The sequence below is a fragment of the Suricata suricatta genome, chromosome X, assembly GCF_006229205.1.
Source record: "Suricata suricatta isolate VVHF042 chromosome X, meerkat_22Aug2017_6uvM2_HiC, whole genome shotgun sequence".
Taxonomy (NCBI): Eukaryota; Metazoa; Chordata; class Mammalia; order Carnivora; family Herpestidae; genus Suricata; species Suricata suricatta.
Window position 1 is genome coordinate 44,944,470 of NC_043717.1, and position 19,661 is coordinate 44,964,130.

The 19,661-nt window shown below is 36.6% G+C and overlaps 1 protein-coding gene across 5 annotated transcripts in view; it reads left to right on the plus strand.

The window, feature by feature from the left end:
• RRAGB (Ras related GTP binding B) overlaps positions 1-19,661 on the plus strand; it is a 47,549-nt gene that overhangs the window by 18,199 nt on the left and 9,689 nt on the right. For 4 of the 5 annotated variants that reach the window (XM_029929943.1, XM_029929942.1, XM_029929940.1 and 1 more), the window contains 2 exons: positions 10,184-10,279; positions 12,456-12,578. The exons of the other annotated variant lie outside the window; for it this stretch is intronic. In XM_029929943.1, the coding sequence (XP_029785803.1) occupies positions 10,184-10,279; positions 12,456-12,578 (219 nt within the window). The remainder of the gene's footprint in view (positions 1-10,183; positions 10,280-12,455; positions 12,579-19,661) is intronic. 5 annotated transcript variants of the gene reach the window in all.

The window sequence follows — 19,661 nt, forward strand, 5'->3', positions numbered from 1 at the left end:
TTCTATTTCTTCTAGATTGTCCAGTTTGTTGGCATATAATTTTTCATAGTATTCACTGATTATTGCTTGTATTTGTGAGGGATTGGTTGTAATAGTTCCATTTTCATTCGTGATTTTGTCTATTTCGGTGTTTTCACTTTTCTTTCTGAGGAGCCTGAATAGAGGTTTATCAATTTTGTTTATTTCTTCAAAAAACCAACTCCTGGTTTCATTGATCTGATCAACTGTTATTGTTTTTTTCTTTTTGGATTCTATATTGTTTATTTCTGCCCTGTTCTTTATTGTTTCTCTTCTTCTGCTGGGTTTGGGGTTCTCTTGCTGCTCCCCTGTTAGTTCCTTTAGGTGTTCTGTTAGATTTTGAATTTGTGCTTCTTCTAGTTTTTTCACATAGGCCTGGATTGCAGTATATTTTCCTCTTACTACTTACTACTGCCTTTGCTGCATCCCAGGGAGTTTGGATTGTTATATTTTCATTTTCATTTTTTCAATATATATTTTAATTTCTTCTTTAGTTGCATGATTGGCCCATTAATTCTTTAGTAGGGTGTTTCTTCAGTGATTTTCTGTCTGGTTGATCTGTCCATTGCTGTACAGGGGGAATTGCTATAAGGGAGTATTAAAATCCCCTGCAATTAGCACATTCTTATCAGTAAGATTGTTTCTGTGATTAATTGTTTTATGTATTTGGGTGCTCCCGAATTTAGCACATCGATGTTTATAATTGTTAGCTCTTCCTGATGGAGAGACCCTGTAATTATTATATAATGTCCTTCTTCATCTTTTGTTACTGACTTTAAAGTTCAGTTTGTCTGATATAAGTGTGGCTACCACAGCTTTCTTTTGACATCGAGTTGCATGACATATTTCTCTATCCCCTTACTTTCTTATCTGAGGGTGTCTTCAGGTCTAAGGTGAGTCTCTTGTAGACAGAAAATAGATGGATTTTGGTTTTTTATCCATTTTGCTAGCCTCTATTGTTTGGAGCATTTAGTCCATTTCCATTCAGTGTTATTATTTAAAAATATAAATTTAGATTCCTTGTGTTCTCTGTAGGGTCCATGCTTGTAGTGGTGTCTCTGCTATCTTGTATTCCTTGCCACATTTCTCTCGTAGAGTTCCTCTTAGGATTTTTTGTGGGTGGGTTTGGTGGTGATGAATTCTTTCAATTTTTGTTTATTTGGGAAAACCTTTATCTCTCCTATTTTGAATGACAGACTTGCTGAATAAAGGATTCTTGGCTGCATCTTTTTTCTGTTCATCACATTGAAGATTTCCTGCCATTCCTTTCTGGCCTGCCAAGTTTTATTAGATAGGTGTGTAACCACTCTGATTGGTTTCCCTTTGTATGTGAGGGCCCTTTTCTCCCTTACTGCTTTCAGAATTCTCTCTTTATCCTTATATTTTGCCAGTTTCACTATGATATTTCGTGCTAAAGGTTGATTCAAATTAAATCTCAGGGGAGTTCTTTGTTCCTCTTTGATTTCAATGTCTATTTCCTTTCCCAGTTTGGGGAAGTTCTCAGCTACAATTTGATCAAGCACCCCTTCAGGAACGTTTTCTCCTTGTTCAGGAATTCCTATGATATGGATATTGTTCCATTTGATTTTATCACTTAGTTCTCGAATTCTCCTTTCACACTCTTGGATCAATTTCTCTCTCTTTTTCTTGGCCTCATCTTTTTCTTTAAGTGTGTCTTCTAATTTACCTATTCTTTTCTTTCCCTCTTCAGTCTGTGCTCTGGCCACCTCCATATTATTATGCACCTCATTTATTACCTTTTTAACTAGTCACAACTATTTTGAAGGTCTCTAGAGTTTGTATCAACAGCTTTTCTGATGACTTCCATGCTTTTTCAAGCCCAGAAATTAATTTTATGACAATTGTTCTACATTCTTGCTCCGTTATGTTGCTTATATCTCTTTTGAGCAGTTCTGTGTCTGTGACTTCTTCCTGGAATTTCTTAATAGGAGAGTTCTTCCGTTTCATCATTTTGACTAATTTTATGTGTCTTGTCTGTTTTAAAAGCTCATTATGCACTTTGTACCTGTTAGTATTGCTCTTTTAATGGAGACTCATTGAGTGTCCAGGGCCTGTCCATTCAGGAAGTGTTCTTTTAATGGTGTCTCACGGTTTTTCTTTTTGTGCCTTTGGTTATTTTATTTCCCTACTCAGTGATATTTAGGACTCTCCACCATGTGTATTTTGGCTTGTTTCTTGAGGTAACCCTGAAAAGGAAAACAGACGGACAAACACACAGGGAACAAAAGCACGCAAACACACAGAGAAATCAAACAAACGAACAAACCAAAAGGGGAAAGGGAAAAAAAAGAAAACAAAAATAGGAGGGGTGGGGACAAAAATAACACAAGACATAGAACAGTCTATGAAACTTTCTTCTTTGTGGAATCTGTATCTTTTCCTTCCACTGTTGTAGATTATAATATTTTGGCTTCAGCCCTTCTTAGTTTGATAGATGCAGGTGGGCGAAAATTACAGATTATGTGGTATATACTGTTGATTGATTTGCAAATAATAAACCCCTTGTATCCCAGAAATAAATTCCACTGACCATGGTGAATGATTTATTTAACATATTGTTAGATTCAATTCGTTAATAGTTGAGGATTTTTGGAACTTTGTTCATCAGTGATTTTGCCTGTAGTTTTCTTTTTTGTAGTGTTTTTTTTTTCTTCTAGTTTTGGTATCAGGCTAATGCTGGCCTTATAGCTTGAATTTGGAGGCGTTCTTTCCTGATATTTTTTTGGAATAGTTTGAAAAGAATTGACAGTCATTCTTCTTTAAATGTTTGGTAGAATTCACCTTTGAAGCATTTCATCCTACACTTTTTTTTGGTTGAGGTTTTTTTCTATTGAATCAGTAGCATTGCTAGTACTTGGTCTGTTCAAATTTTATGTTTTTATTAGATTGAGTTTTGTGAGATGTTTCTTGAAATTTATCCATTTATTCTAGGTTGTCCAATTTATAGGCATGCAGTTTTTCATAATATTCTTTTATAATCTTTTGTATTTCTTTGATGCTGGTTATTTGTCTTCTTTCATTGGTGATTTTATTTGAGTCCTCTTTATTTTTGAAAAGTCTGGCTAAAGCTTTATCAATTTTGTTGATCTTTTCAAACAACTAGCTCCTGGTTTCATTACCCTGTTCCGTTGCTATTTTTAGTCTCTATTTTATTTATTTCTGCTCTAATCTTTATTATTTCCTTCCTTTTAATTGCTTCTGATCATTTTTTACTAATTTCTTTAGGTATAAATTTTTGTTGTTTATCTGAGATTTTTCTTCTTTTATTTAAATGTTTACTTACTAGAGAAAAAGAGAGCACAAGGTGAGGAGGGGCAGAGAGAGAGAGAGAGAGAGACCCAGAATCCCAAACAGGCTCCAGGCTCTGAGCTTTTAGCACAGAGCCCAATGCAGGGCTCAAATACACAAACCCTGAGATCATGACCTGAGCTCTTGATCTTGAAGCTCTAGCATCTTGAGATAGGCCTATGTTGCTGTTATTGTCCCTCCTTGAACAGCTTTTGCTGTATTCCAAATATTTTGGATAATTGTGTTTTCTTTTCTATTTATTTCCATGTATTTTTTAATTTCCTTATTTCTTTGTTTACCCATTCATTGTTTAGTACCATCCTTTAGTCTCCATGTATTTGTGTATATTTGTGATCTTTCCAGATTTTTTCTTGTGACCGATTTCTAGTTTTGTACCATTGGGTTTAGAAAACATGCGTGATATGCTTTTACTCTTTTTTAATTTATTGAAACATGTTTTGTGGCATATCATGTGATCTGTTCTGGAGAATGTTCCATGTGCATTTTTTTAAATTTTTAATGTTTATTTATTTTTGAGAGAGAGACAGAGCGTGAGTAGGAGAAGGGTAGAGAAAGAAGGAGACACAGAATCTGAAGGGGGCACCAGGCTCTGAGCTGTCAGAGCCTTGTCTTTGTGTTTATGTGTTTGTTTCTTTATGTATTTAGGTACTCCTATGTTGATTGCATAAATATGATTGTTCTAAACCTCATATTGGATTGTTCCCTTTATGATCATGTAGTTGTCTCTTGTTACAGTATTTGTTTTAAAGTCTATCTTGTCTTATGTAAGCATTGCTACCCCATCTTTTTTTTTCAAGTCCATTTGCATGATACATGTTTTTGCATTTTTTTGCGTTTCATCTGCATGTGTCTTTAGGTGTGAAGACTCTAGATAGAGTCTTGCTTTTTTTAGATTCAGTCACCCTGTGCCTTTGACTAGAGCATTTAGTCATTTAAATTCAAAGTAATTATTGATAGATATGTACTTATTGTCATGTTGTTATTTGTTTTACGGTGGTTTTTTAGTTTTTTGGATTTTTTTTTCTTGTTCTCTTCCTTTGTGGTTTAATGGCTTTCTTTAGTTATATGCTTGGATTCCTTTTTCTTTATTTTTTGGTTATCTATTACAGGTTTTTGATTTGTGATTACCATTAAGCTCATATATAACATCTGAGGACTATAGCTGACTATGTTAAGTGATGGTCACTTAAGTTTGAACCATTCTAAAAGTACTAAATTTTTACTCCTGTCCCCAACAGTGTTTTATATATATAGTGTCATAATTCATATCTTTTTATTTTGTGTATCTGTGGACTGATTTTTATATATACAATTGATTTTAATCATTTTGTGTTTAATTTCCTTACTGGTATTACAAGTAATTAGTCTACTACTTTTATTATGTTTATATTTACCTATGAAATGTTTTCATTTTATAATTTCATCGTAATTTCATAATCTTTGCCATGCCTTTTCTTTCCCCTTGAAGAATTCCCTTTAACTTTTGTTGTAAGGCTAGTTTAGTGGTGGCAAACTCCTTTAACTTTCATTTTCTATGAAACTCTATCTCTCCTTCTGTTCTGAATGATAACTTTACTGGGTAAAGTATTCTTCATTGCAGATTTTTTTGTTTTAGTACTTTATTTTTTTATTTTATTTTATTTTTATTTTTATTTTTTAAATATTTTATTGTTAAATTGATTTCCATACAACACCCAGTGCTCTTGCCCACAAGTGCCCTCCTCCATCACCACCACCTCTTTTCCCCCCTCCCCTTTTCCCTTCAACCCTCAGTTCATTTTCAGCATTCAATAGTCTCTCAAGTTTTGCATCTCTCTCTCCCCAACTCTTTTTCCCTCTTCCCCTCCCCCTGGTCCTCCATTAGGTTTCTCCTGTTTTCCTGTTAGACCTATGAGTGCAACATATGGTTTCTGTCCTTCTCCGCCTGGCTTATTTCGCTTAGCATGACACCCTCGAGGTTCATCCACATTGCTACAAATGGCCATATGTCATTCCCTCTCATTGCCATGTAGTACTCCATTGTGTATATATACCACATCTTCTTGATCCACTCATCAGGTGATGGACATTTAGGCTTTTTCCATGTTTTGGCTATTGTTGACATTGCTGCTATGAACATTGGGGTACATGTGCTCCTATGCATCAGCATTTCTGTATCCCTTGGGTAAGTCCCTAGCAGTGCTATTGCTGGGTCATAAGGGAGTATTAGTACTTTGAATATATCATGCCACTCCCTTTTGGCCTGCCAAGTTTCTGCTGAAAAAGCAGCAGATAGCATTATGAGATTTCCTTTGTGTCTAACTTTCTGATGCTGCTTTTAAAGTTCTCTATCACGATTTTTTTGGTGATTTTAATATAATGTATCTGTGTGTATTTCCTCAGGTTGATTTTTCGGGTGCTCTCAATGCCTCCTGAATCTGGATATCTGTTTTCTTTTCTAGATTAGATAATTCATCAGCTATTATTTCTTCAAATACATTTTTTGCCCCTTCTCTCTCTCTTTTGGAATCCCTATAATGTAAAGGTTATTATACTTAATGAAGTTGCTGAGTTTTCTAACCTATTATTATTTTTTATTATTCCTTTTTTTGGCTTGCTTTTCAGCTTTGTTTTTCTTATTAATTACTCTCTCTTCCAGCTGTATGATCCATTCTTCTTCCTCTAAACTACTATTGATTCCCTTTTCCTTCTTATATATTTTTAACATTAGTTACTGAGTTTTTCATTTCTTATTTGTTATTTTTTATATTTTGTATCTCTGTTGAGGATCTCACTGAGATCCTCCACTCTTGAAAATCCCATGAGTATATTATGGCCATTATTTTGAATTCTTTTTCACACATATTACTTATCTTTGTTTCATTTAGCTGTTTTGCTTTTGTTTTGTACTGTTCTTCCATCTGGGACATATTCCTTTGTCTCCTCATTTTATCTAACTCTGTTTGTTTTTGCATATTAGAAAACCAGTTAATGTCTCCTGATATTGGAAGTAACAGCCTTATGAGGAAAAGTTCTTGTGGTGGCCTATAGCACAATATCCCTTGTTTATCAGAACCAGGTGCCTCAGGAGTTTCTCCTGTGTGGATTGTGTATGCCTCATTCTGGTTGAGCCACAGTTGCCTTCTAAACAGTATGTTCTAATGGCCTGCTTTACCTGCTATGCATGTACTGTGTAAGACTTGGTCCCTGTGCTTTTAAGAGGGCAGTCTGAGACCACTCTGAGCTTATCATTGGGTGGTTTCAGCAATCAGACCGGATGCCTGCCTTTAGCACATTTGCAGGGGCTACAGTAGCATCAAACTGCAGGGTGCTCTCCTTACATTGTCCAATAAGAGGTTTTCATTTGTGGACAGAGTCTGCAGACAAACAACTCTCTGCTCCCAGTCTGTCTTTTGAGGCTGAAAAAGCACCAGCCTGAAGACTGCTTTCCCTGTCTTGTCCTGTGAGAGGCTTTTGTTGATGTGTGGGGTCAGGAGTCAGGCCAGATTCCTGCAGGGGCTGCAGATATACCGTTTTACAGGACACCCTCTTTATACTGCCAGTTGTAAGGCTTGGTTACCAGGGCTTTAGTCAAATGGTGTTTATTGTTATCTTCCCCTCTCCCCAGTACAGGAGTCACTATGGAGTATTGATGTCCCCTGCTGGATGAGACATGCAGGAGCTGCTTTGGAAGGATAGGGTGGGTTGGATAAGACCGGTCTGTAGGAGATTATAGAGGTAACTTGCATAGTGTTAGCAAGGAAAGTGGAGCATGTTCATGGTATTTTCTGCAGGTGACCAGCTATCTAGGCTGGAGGTGCAAAGAAATGCCTCACACCAGTTCCTTTTTTCTTGAAGAAGTCTCCTAAAGATCCCTTGCCCTCTTTCATATGTTCTGAGATTGGAAAATAAAGCTCCTTCATGTGTGCCCTAGGCACTTTTCACACTACTGCTTCTATGCTGTATCTCAGTGGAGTTGTTTGATATGCTGCCTCTTTGAGGATGATGACTTAGTTTCCTATTGCCTTCCAACTCTCCCAGAGCTGAGCCAGCTGATTTTAAAGTACCTGAATTTAAGCCCCCTGGTTATAAACACTCACAAAGTTAAGCCCCACTTATTTCAAAGCCAAATGTTATGGGGACTCATCTTCCTAGTGCAGGTCCCTATGTCTGGGGTGCCTAATGTGGGGTCTGCTCCTCTCCCTTTTCTATGCTTGTATGTCCCTCCCATTTGTGGTTAGTCTGGCTGAGAGTTTGGTTCCCCAATCTCTGCCCTTCCTGCCCCTTTCGGTGCGTTCTATGATTAGCTATGGAAACTCTTTCTGCCAGTCTTTGGGTTATTTTCTTGTTTGATTGCACTGATGTGACTGTTATTTTTGTGTGTCTGTGGGATGAGATGAGCTTAGTGTCCTCCTACCCCACCATCTTCTCCATTTACATTCTCCTTTATATATGTCTATGCTTACTCACCCTGTTTTATTGTCCTTCAGAAGAGGTAGTTACTGTCAAGACCAGAAGACCTACCAGGGGTGAGATGAAGAAGGGTTATTGCTATCACTATGTTAGCTTAGCAAATATGTATGCACCAACAGAAGTGTCAGTCACTTTGTGTTAGGCTCAATGCCAAGTCCCTCTTAATTACACTGATATGGTATCTTTGTCTTCTTTTCTAGCATAGAGATTAGTACACATAAATTTAAACCAAAGAAGACACAGTAGAAAGAGCAAACTCCTAGCTAGCTATGAGACCCCAGGTCTGGCAAGTAACAAATATAGTTCAGCTTTAATTTATGCAATATAAAATAAGAGGATTTGATTTTAAAGTCTAATCTGAAAGAGAAGACCCCATTAGGATAAAGGTAGGGAAAGCAGTTTTAAAATATTTTGGTGATGTAGAAGAATACAGTTCCTTTTTGGGTTGGATCCTAGGAGTCTAGGGGTACCCTTTATTTAAAGGATTTTTTTGGTAATAGCTACAGTCAGAAATACTATTTTTATGTAACTAGTTACAGTATTACCTCCAGTGTTATGGTATTTGGGCATGTTTTGGTGTTTCTAGGTAACCTTACAGGTTACAAACAACTTGACCCAGTTCTGTATTTGACTCTGAAAACTACTTTTGAGTGTCCAGTCTTTCTTCCTTCTCTCTCTCCTTTTCTCACAAAGTATTAGTTCTGTTGTAATTCAGTAGAAAATCTGTATGTAGCTTGGGTCTTGAGATTATGAGGGCTGTGTTATTATTATCCTTGCTGTTGCTTTGTTTTCTGTTTTGTTTCCTTTAAAAATCACTTCATTTCCTGGCCCAATTTGCAATAGAACAACGCAGCCTTTTAGCAAATGAGATCCTTATGGATTTTTAAAATTACTTTTCATTTTTATTAATCAGCTTATTATTTTCTAAATCTTTATATAATATATTCCCAAAGATATATTAATGTTCTTTGTGGTATTTTAAGCTCAATTAATAAAAGCATACTTCATTTCATTAAATATTCAAACTTGCAAGTTTTGAAGTCAAAGTGGCTAAGGCAAAGTGGCTTCCCTAAATATTAATTTCAAGGAAGATAGATAGTTCATTGTATGTGTGTAGGTTCCCCAAATAAGCAGAGCCAGTAAGTATTTGCGTGCATGTGTGTGTGTGTGTGTGTGTGTGTGTGTGTGTGTGTGTGTTGAGAGAGAGATTGATTGATTTTTGAGTTATTGACTTGTATAATTGTAGAGACTGGCAAGTCCAAAATCTGCAGGGCAGGCTGATAGGATAGAGACCCAGGAAAGAGTAGCTATTGCAGTTCCATTCAGAAATCACTCTGGAGGCAGAATTCCCCCTTACTGATGGAATGGTGACCTTTTTCTCTTAAGGCCTTCAACTGATCATATAATGCGTACCCACAGTATGGAGGAGTAGTCTACTAATTACTCAGTCTATTAATATAAATATTACTCTCACTTAAAAATACCTCACAAAAAGATCTAAACTGTTGTTTGACCAAATGTCTGGATACTGTGGCCTAGCCACATTGATACATAAAATTAACCACCACAATGTATTCATATACTCACTACAAACCTACCCAGTCATGGAAAATATCTGTGCATATGTATTTGTACAAATAAATATTACTTGATGTGTATGTGGGCATATATACATATCATGCCAAAATGGATAGATATTTCTGTTTGTGTGGGGTGTTATATAGCCAAATAAATACAGTCCATTCAGAAATAATATATATATATGAGTGTATACATATATTTTTGTGAGATACCTACAAAGGTTAACATTTTTTTAATGTTTTATTTATTTTTGAGACAGAGAGAGACAGAGCATGAGCAGGGAGGGGCAGAGAGAGAGGGAAACACAGAATAGGAAGCAAGCTCCAGGCTCTGAGCTGTCAGCACAGAGCCCGAGGTGGGACTCGAACCCATGAATGTGAGATCATCACTTGAGCCGAAGTTGGAGGCCCAACCCACTGAGCCACCCAGGCGCTCCTAAAATATTTTAATTTACAGTATTATTGCTTTAGAGTGACCCAGATTAGGTGATTTGGAACGTTAGATATATTTTATAAACACTCCTCTGTATAGTAATATTTTTTTTTACAATACAGTGCTCTCAGTGAGTACTTGGCACAGGCAGGAGAGGCCTGAAGAATTCTAGTAGTTGTTTTACTTTTAGATCTGACCTGCAATAATTTTTGCCATCCTATTTTATGAAGTAATGTACACACTGAAAAATTTCTCTGAGGAAAGAGGAAATACTCTTGTTTAAAATATGCTGATATAATTACATTTCTGAGTTTGCAGTGAAAGAGAAGAGCTGTTATATGCTGATCTGTATGTGGACTTTTTAATTCAGATTTTTAAAGAGCGAGAAGAAGATCTAAGGCGTTTGTCTCGCCCACTGGAATGTTCTTGTTTCCGAACATCTATCTGGGATGAAACTCTCTATAAGGTGTGTATGTTTCCCTTAGCTCCCTTATTTAAGAACATGAAAAAAGCTAAAAAGGTATTGTCAAAAGTGAAAGATTTTAAACTCTGTCATACCCATTTAGATGTGTTGAACTGAGAAGAGAAATAATCTACAATAAATTATTCGAAAAATTCAAAACTTAATCTTAAGAGATTTGGAATTTGATCTTAGATTGTTTTGCGATACCTACCAAGTGACACTGAATTAGCCAGTTTCATCATGATTAATTTCATACTGATCTTTGTGACAGCAGAGTTTTTACTGGCCATGATCCATTGTGACCTGTTGTGGTCTCAGTGCTGATTGGATCTGTGTCTAATATTCAGGTACCTCTTCAGGATATAAACTAGTGTGCCTCATTTTGGATGGCGGTAGAATAACAATATTTAGAGACAAAATTGGAAAAGAGTGTCTTAGAATGTTATGCCTGGAATATGGTAGCTTCAGTTTTCATGCCAAATTGGAGATGGGCATTCTTTCAACCAGGATTGTTTCCACTGCTGCAATGGAAACATTGCTTGCAGTAGTTGTAGAGTACAATAGCTGTGTTATGGACTAAACTGAAATTACATTATTGGCACTGGCACATAGGCTCCTTATCCCGCTTTTTCCCTTTCTCCTACTGATTTAGTAATTTGAAAGACTGGTTTCTTTGGGGTCCTCTCCTGGTCAGACCTTTCCTTCATACTGCAGCTAGTATTCATTGACAAGTCTGACTTTGGGTGGGAAAGCATCTTTCTCTGTCACTAGTAGCTACAGCCTCAGTATCAACTGCATCTGACAGTTATCTACAACCAGAGAAGCACAGAAATCTGATTTGCCAAGGAGAAAAATGAATAGACATTAAAAATAGCCATTGATTTATTTTTTAAACTAATTCATTTTTCCCCAATATTGTTGACTCAGCCTCACTCTAATAACAGATCATTTTGAGATACCTGTCTAGGAAATACTGCTCTAGATTAATTTGGGCCGAATTTCTCTCAAAGCCTTATTCCCATAGAACAGGTAACCGTGAATAAGGATGGACATGACGCACTGATAAGAACCAACTGCGGTGTGAAGGATGGCAATATATAACACGACCAAAGACAATTGGCTAATCACAACACTGCTGTGAGTGACAATGTCTCTGCTGTGGTTAGCTTTGGTGCCTTCTCCAAGGTAAATTCAGCAGTGACATTAACACCGACCTGGGAACTTGGAACCTGAACCCCTATGCTTAAGTATAAAACTAATTGGAACAAAGACATGGCACTATTATCTCTTACATCAATGTTGCAGAGAGCTGACTTAAATTTTTATATTGTATTATTCTACAAGCACTCATTGTATATCTGCTTGATGCTATTGGACACACAAATTGACTAAGACCAGGTTCCTGCCCTCTAGTAGGGGAGAGAAGAACATTGTACAGCTTATCAGACAAATTGGAAGAAATTATTACAATGGAAATGCAAATAAAAGAGCCTTAAGAGAATAGAGGGAGGGTGTGGTTAATTTCAACTCCTTACATTAGTAACACTTCTCTGGATGAAGTCAGTTTTAGGCAACACACAATGGACCATTTTTAATTCAATTGTATCAAAAATTTATACAACTGACAATAAGCCTTTTGGAATGATAATGCCACTAATTTCTCTTGTAATTTCTTTTGTACATTATCCCATTGAAGGGAGGGGCCATTTTTCCATGTGACTCTGATGATACTTTAAAAAAAATTGATTCTTGGATTTATGTTAGATATAGCATAATTATGTTCTGATCTTTAGAATGGTCTACATTATTGGACTTAAATATTTGTTGAATGGCTGGATTAGAATGTTTTGCTTGGCCCAGTAAATCAGAGTTTTCAACTATTCCTAAGGCAAACATTATGGGATTAAATTATTAATTTTTAAAAAATTATCAATGGAAAGAAGTTTCTCCAGCATTTTATAAGTGTTTGAAACCTTAAAAAGTCCAGCTGAAGCATAATAATCAAATATTACCTTCATCTCATTTTGTTTGTGTCATACCACATTTGTTACAAGTAATTGTTTGGGACTCCATTCTCACCATATCTTGCTGTCCATATGTGATAGTATACTTACTCATTTGGAAAGGTCTGGCACTCCCTACATGTTAGTAATATTACACTGTGCTTCTGTTCACTTAGGCTTGGTCCAGCATTGTTTATCAGCTGATTCCCAATGTTCAACAGCTGGAAATGAACCTAAGGAATTTTGCTGAAATTATTGAGGCTGATGAAGTGCTTTTGTTTGAGAGAGCTACTTTTCTGGTGAGAACTTTCTGTTCTGCAGGTGTACTTCACGCTTACCTTCTATCCATTAACAGAGAACAACAGCATGCTGTTACTTTCAGGAAGAACCTTTCTCCCTCTTGTCATTGTATCAGCATATATGAACTTATTTACAAGTGACCCAAAAGAAGTCCTTTGGTGTGTAGCTCCTTAGTAGTTAGTAAAACTTAGATTTTTGTAGGTATGCCTTATTATAGGGTTTAGATTATTTCTGCTAAAAATTATTCATTTGTGTTAAATAACTCCTAATTTCCTATTGACTTTTATTGTAAACAAGGGATATTTACCTTTTGAGAAAACTCTCAATCCACTCCTTTCTCCAAAAGACAAGAGGTGTAATGGTCATTCAGTGATTTAGCTAAGAGGAAGGGGAAAGAGGTGCTTTGGTGTTTTTATTTTTCTCATTTAAATTCAGCTTAACTATAGAACCTACTGTGTATATGGTCGTAAGGGGGATGTAATATTATATTTATAAGAAAAATTTTAAAGAACAGTAATAGAAACTAATTAGGGATGTCACAAAGCACTACATAAATAATTGCTGATTAGTTTAATAAATATCACTCTAAGAGCAGCTCACAGTAAATAATTTGTTACTGAGCTCTACCAATGCCTGGTGGTTTTAAAACACATTTGTAAGTCTCTCTGATTTGGTTCCCCTTCTATAAAATGGAAATAATACATCTATGTCATAAGTTTATTTTATGGAATAAATGGCACAAGGTAATGTTAAGCCCTAATACAAAGCTTAGCATATAGTTGTCAAACTATTAAAAGTTGGTTCTTTTTGTTATTATAGCAACAGAGGGCAGAGAATGCAGACTGTAATTTTTCCTACTCCATCCTTTGTGGAAACATTATTTGTAACTGTAGTTTCTGAGTCATCTTTCCTGCTAGGTGGTACAGCTGCAGCAAGGGGTTCTAACTAGAGTGTCTTTCTGCCTCAGCTCACTGGCAGCAGTCACTTGCTTGCAATTATACTGCCCTGCAACCTCTTGCTTCTAGTGTGAATAGCAACAAACAAGTGAGGTATTCCGACCATCTTGATATATACATGGCATGGCAGAATCCTGCTTTCAGCAATATTCTCCTACCTTATCCACTACATATGATCATAGAGGTTAACTTTATATAAGTTCCTTGTTCCTCACTAACAGTAACAGGTGGCTTTGGTTTCTCTTGAAGACCAAGTTTAGTTGTGATCAACCATTTTCACTGAGGGGGTTGAACTCAAGCAAGAGGACCCTTTTCCATCATTGGTCTAGGAATTACCTTTTGAAAAGTTCACATGGTTTCAGTAAATTTCTCTGTGAATTTTCTTTTGGTGAGCAACTCATTTTTGCTTCCTACTAGAAACTTTTTATTTAAATATTCAGCCTATAGGAAATATGTGGTTTTATTAGAATCTGAAAGTGGTAGAGGAAGTATTTTCAGCTGATGTCAGTGTTCATAATGAATAAGTTCATTTATAAATAGTGAATTATCAGAGGTTAAAATCCTTTAGTTAAGATTTTCTTTGTTTTTTATGTATATTTAATTTACAGTTTAAAAAATATATTAATTCTAGTTAACATACAGTGTTATTTTAGTTTCAGATATGCAATATAGTGATTCAACAATTCCATACTTCATCCTGTGCCCATCCTCACAAGTGCACTCCTTGATCATCATCATCTATTAAATCCGTTCCCCAACCACCTGGCCTCTAGAAATCATCAGTTTGTTCTCTATAATTAAAAGTATGTTTCTTGATTTGTCACTCTCTTTCATGCTATCTTATTTTGTCCCTTTGGTTGTTTGTTCTGTTTCTTAAATTCCACATCTGAGTGAAATCATATGGTATTTATCTTTCCCTGACTGATTTACTTTCCTTAGCATAGTACTTTCCAACTCCATCCACCATTGAAGATGGCAAGATTTCGTTCTTTTTTATGGTTGACTAATATCCAGTGTGTGTGTGTGTGTGTGTGTGTGTGTGTGTGTGTGTGTGTGTACCACATGTTATTATTCATTCATCAATTGATAGACACTTGGGCTGCTTCCATATCTTTGCTATTATAAGTAATGCTGCTATAAACATAGGGGGTATGTGTGTATCCCTTTCAATTAGTGTTCTTGTATTATTTGGATAAAACCCAGTAGTGTGATTGTGGATCATAAGGTAGTTCTACTGTTAACTTGTTGAGGAATTTCCATACTGTTTTCTAGAGAGACTGCCCCAGTTTGCATTCCCACCAATAGTGCAAGAGAGTCCCTTTACTTCTACATCCTCACCAACACCTGTTATTTTTTATGTTCTTGATTTGAGCCATTCTGACAGGTGTGAGGTGATAGCTCATTGTGTTTTGATTTGCATTTCTCTGATAATGAGTAATGTTGAGCATTTTCTCATGTGTCTATTGCCCATCTGTATGTCGTCTTTGGAAAAATCTCTATTCATATCTTCTGCCCATTTTTTAATGGGATTATTCTTTTTTGGGTGAGTTATAGAAGTTTTTTATATATTTTAGATACTAATCCTTTCTCAGATATGTCATTTGCAAATATCTCCTCCCATTCCAAAGGATGCCTTTGTTTTGATGTAGTTTCATTCTTTTGCATGCTGCTTTCTTTTTTTTTCTTTTTTTTTAATTTTTAATGTTTTATTTATTTTTGATACGGAGAGAAACAGAGCATGAGAGGGGGAGAGGCAGAGAGAGAAGGAGACACAGAACCGAAAGCAGGCTCCAGGCTCTGAGCTATCTGCCTTCACAGAGCCCGATGTGGGGCTCGAACCCTCAAACCTGAGATCTGACCTGAGCCGAAGTCGGAGGCTTACCCGACTGAGCCACCCAGGCGCCCCGTGCATGCTGCTTTCTAGTTTTCCCATCACCATTTCTGAAGAGACAGTCTTTCCCCCTTTGTCAAAGTTTCCCTATGTTTTTTCCTCCTTTGTCAAAGTTTAACTGACCATATACTGTAGATTTATTTCTGAATTTTCTATTCTGTTGATCTGTGTGCCTATATTTGTGCCATTATCATACTGTTTTGATTACTATAGCTTCATAATATAACTTGATGTGTGGAATTGTGATGTCTCCAGCTTTGCTTTTTTCTTCAAGATTATGTTGGCTATTTGGAGTCTTTTGTGGTTCCATACAAATTTTAAATTGTTTCTTCTCATTCTGTGGAAACTGATAGTGGTATTTAGATAGGGATTGCATTAAAGGCATAGATTGTCTTGGGTAGTATAGGCATTTTTTTAATGTTTATTTTTGAGAGACAGAGAGACAAAACATGAGCAGGGGACGGGCAGAGAGAGAAGGAGACACAGAATATGAAGCAGGCTCTGGGGTCTAAGCTGCCAGCACAGAGCCTGACGTGGGGCTTGAACTCACGGACTGTGAGATCATGACCTGAGTCTAAGTCAGCCACTAGCCAACTGAGCCACCCAGGCACCCCTAGTATAGACATTTTAACAATGTTGGTTCTTCCAATCCATGATTATGGAATACTTTTCCATTTCTTTGTGTTATCTTCAATTTCTTTCATTAGTCTTTTATAATTTTCAGAGTACAAGTCATTCACCTTTTTGGTTAGGTTTATTCCTAGGCATCTTATTTTTGTTGCAGTTGTAAATGGTATTGTTTTTGTAATTTCTTTTTCTGCTGCTTCATTATTGGTGTATAGAAAAGCAATCGATTCTGTACACTGATATTGTATCCTGTGACTTTAATGAATTGATCAGTTCTACCAATTTTGGGGTGGAATCTTTTTGGTTTCCTATATATAGTATAATGTCCCCTGCCAATCATGGTTATTTTATTTCTTACCAATTTGAATGTCTTTTATTTCTTGTTGTCTGACTGCTGTGGATAAGACTTCAGTGCTATGTTAAATAAAAGTGGTGCCAGTGGGCATCTTTGTTTTGTTCCTGACTTTAGGGGGAATACTCTGTTTTTCCACATTAACTATGACATTACCTATGGGTATTTCACATATGGCCTTTATTATGTTCAGGTGTGTTCTCTATGAACGTACTTCATTGAGGGTGTTTATCAAGATTAGATGCTGTACTTTGTCAAATGCTTTTTCTGCATCTATTGAAATGATCATATATTTCTTATCCTTTCTCTTACTGATATGATGAATCCTCTTGATTGATTTGCAAATATTGGACTACTTTTGCAACCCAGGAACAAATCCCACTTGATTGTGGTGAATGGTTTTTAAATTTATTGTTGAATTTGGTTTGCTGGTATTTTCTTGGTACTTTTTGCATCTATTTTCATCAGGGATATTTCCTTATACTCTCATTCAGTGGTGTCTTTATATGGTTTTGGTATAAAGGTAATAGTGGCCTCATAGAATGAAACTGGAAGCTTTCCTTCCTCTTCTATTTTTTTGAATTCTTTATTTTTTTGCTTTTTTATTTTCTTGTCAAGTTGGTTTCCATCTAACACCCAGTGCTCATTACCACAAGGGCCCTCCTCCATGACCATCACCTCCCTTCCCCTCTCCCCCTCCACCATCACCCTCAGTTTGATCTGAATATTCAAGAGTCTTTCATGGTTTGTCTCCCTCCCTCTTCCCAACTACTTTTCCCCCTTCCCCTCCCCCATGGCCCTCTGATAAGTTTCTCCTCTTCCACTTAGGAGAGAAAACATATGGTTTCTGTCTTTCTCTGCCTGAATTACTTCACTTAGCATAACACCCTCCAGTTCCATCCACGTTGCTACAAGTGGCCATATTTCATTCTTTCTTATTGCTATGTAGTATTCCATTGTATATATAAACCACATCTTGATCCATTCATCAGTTGATGGACATTTAGGCTCTTTCCATGATTATTCCAGTCTATTGTTGAAAGTGCTGCTATGAACATTGGGGTACATGTGCCCCTATGCATCCGCACTTTTGTATCCCTTGGGTAAATCCCTAGCAGTGCTATTGCTGGGTCATAAGGGAGTTCTATGGATAGTTTTTTGAGGAACCTCCACACTGTTTTCCAGAGCGGCTGTAACAGTTTACATTCCCACCAACAGTGTAGGAGGGTGCCCATTTCTCCACATCCTCGCCAGCATCTGTAGTCTCTAGATTTGTTCATTTTATCCACTCTGATTTGCATGAGGTGGTATCTCAGTGTGGTTTTGATTTGTATTTCCCTGATGATGAGTGATGCCGAGCATCATTTCATGTGCCCGTTGGCCATCTGGATGTCCTCTTTGGAGAAGTGTCTATTCATGTCTTCTGCCCATTTCTTCACTGGATTTTTCGTTTTTTTTGTTGTGGAGTTGGGTGAGTTTCTTATAGATTTTGGATAGTAGCCCTTTATCTGATATGGCATTTGCAAGTATCTTTTCCCATTCTTTGGTTGCCTATTAGTTTTTTTTTTTTTTTATTGTTTCCTCTTCGGTGCAGAAGCTTTGAGGCCCAATATTTTATTTTTGCTCTGGATTCCCTTTCCTTTGGGGATGTGTTGAGTAGGAATTTGCTGCGGTTGCGGATAAGGAGGCTGTTTCCTGCTTTCTACTCTAGGGTTTTGATGGTTTCCTGTCTCACTTTCAGGTTCTTCAGCCATTTTGAGTTTATTTTTGTGTATGGTGTAAGAAAATGGTCTAGTTTCATTCTTCTACATGTTGCTGTCCAGTTCTCCCAGCACAACCTGTTAAAGAGGATGTCTTTTTTCCATTGGATATGCTTTCCTGCTTTGTCAAAGATTAATTGGCCATACATTTGTGGGCCCAGTTCTGGGTTCTCTATTCTCTTCCATTGGTCTACGTGTCTGTTTCTGTGCCAAGACCATAGTGTCTTGATGATGACAGCTTTGTAGTAGAGGCTAAAGTCTGGGATTGTGATGCCTCCCATTTTGGTTTTCATCTTCAATATTAGTTTGGCTACTCAGGGTCTTTTGTGGTTCCATATAAATTTTATGATTATTTGTTCTGGCTCTGAGAAGAGTGCTGGTGCAACTTTGATGGGGATTGCATTGAATGTGTAGATTGCTTTGGGTAATAATGACATTTTCACAATGTTTATTCTTCTGATCCATGAGCATGGAATGTTTTTCCATTTCTTAGTGTTTTCTTCAAGTTCCTTCATAAGTTTTCCATAGTTTTTATTTTATAGATCTTTTAAATTTTGGTTAGGTTTACTCCTAGGTATAATATGGTTTTTCATGCATTTGTGAATGGGATCAGTTTCTTGATTTCTCTTTCTATTGCTTCATTATTGGTGTATAAAAATGCAACTGATTTCTATCTGTTGATTTTATGCCCTGCAACTTTGCTGAATTCATGGATCAGTTCTAGTAGGCTTAGGTGATGTCTGTCGGGTTTCCCATGTAGAGTATGATGTCATCTGAGAAAAGTGAAATTTTGACTTCATCTTTGACAATTCTGATGGCTTTTATTTCCTTTTGTTGTCTGATTGCTGATGCTAGGACTTCCCGCCCTGTGTTAAACAACAGTGGTGAGAGTGGACATCCCTGTTGTGTTTCTGATATCAGGGGGAAAGCTCTCAATTTTTCCCCATTGAGGATGATATTAGCTGTGGGCTTTTCATAAATGGCTTTTATGATGTTTAAGTCAGTTCCTTCTATTTCAACTTTCTTGAGGGTTTTTATTAAGAAAGGATGCTGTATTTTGTCAACTGCTCTTTCTGCATATATGGGCAGGGTCATTTTATTTTTTTTTTCTTTTCTTTTGTTAATGTGATGTATCACATTGATGGATTTGCGAATATTGAACCAGCCCTGTAACCCATGAATGAATCCCACATGATCATGGTGGATGATTCTTTTTATATGCTGTTGAATTCAATTTGCATGTATCTTGCTGAGGATTTTTGCATCCGTTTTCATGAAAGATATGGGCCTTTAGTTCTCTTTTTTGACTGGGTCTCTGGTTTGGGAATCAAAGTGATGCTGGATTCATAGAATTATTCTGAAGTTTTCCTTCTATTTTATTTTTTGGACTAGTTGAGAAGAAAGGGTATTAGCTCTGATTTAAATGTCTGGTAGTATTCCCCAGGGAAACCGTTTAGCTTAGAGCTCTAATTTGTTGGGAGGTGTTTGATTAAATT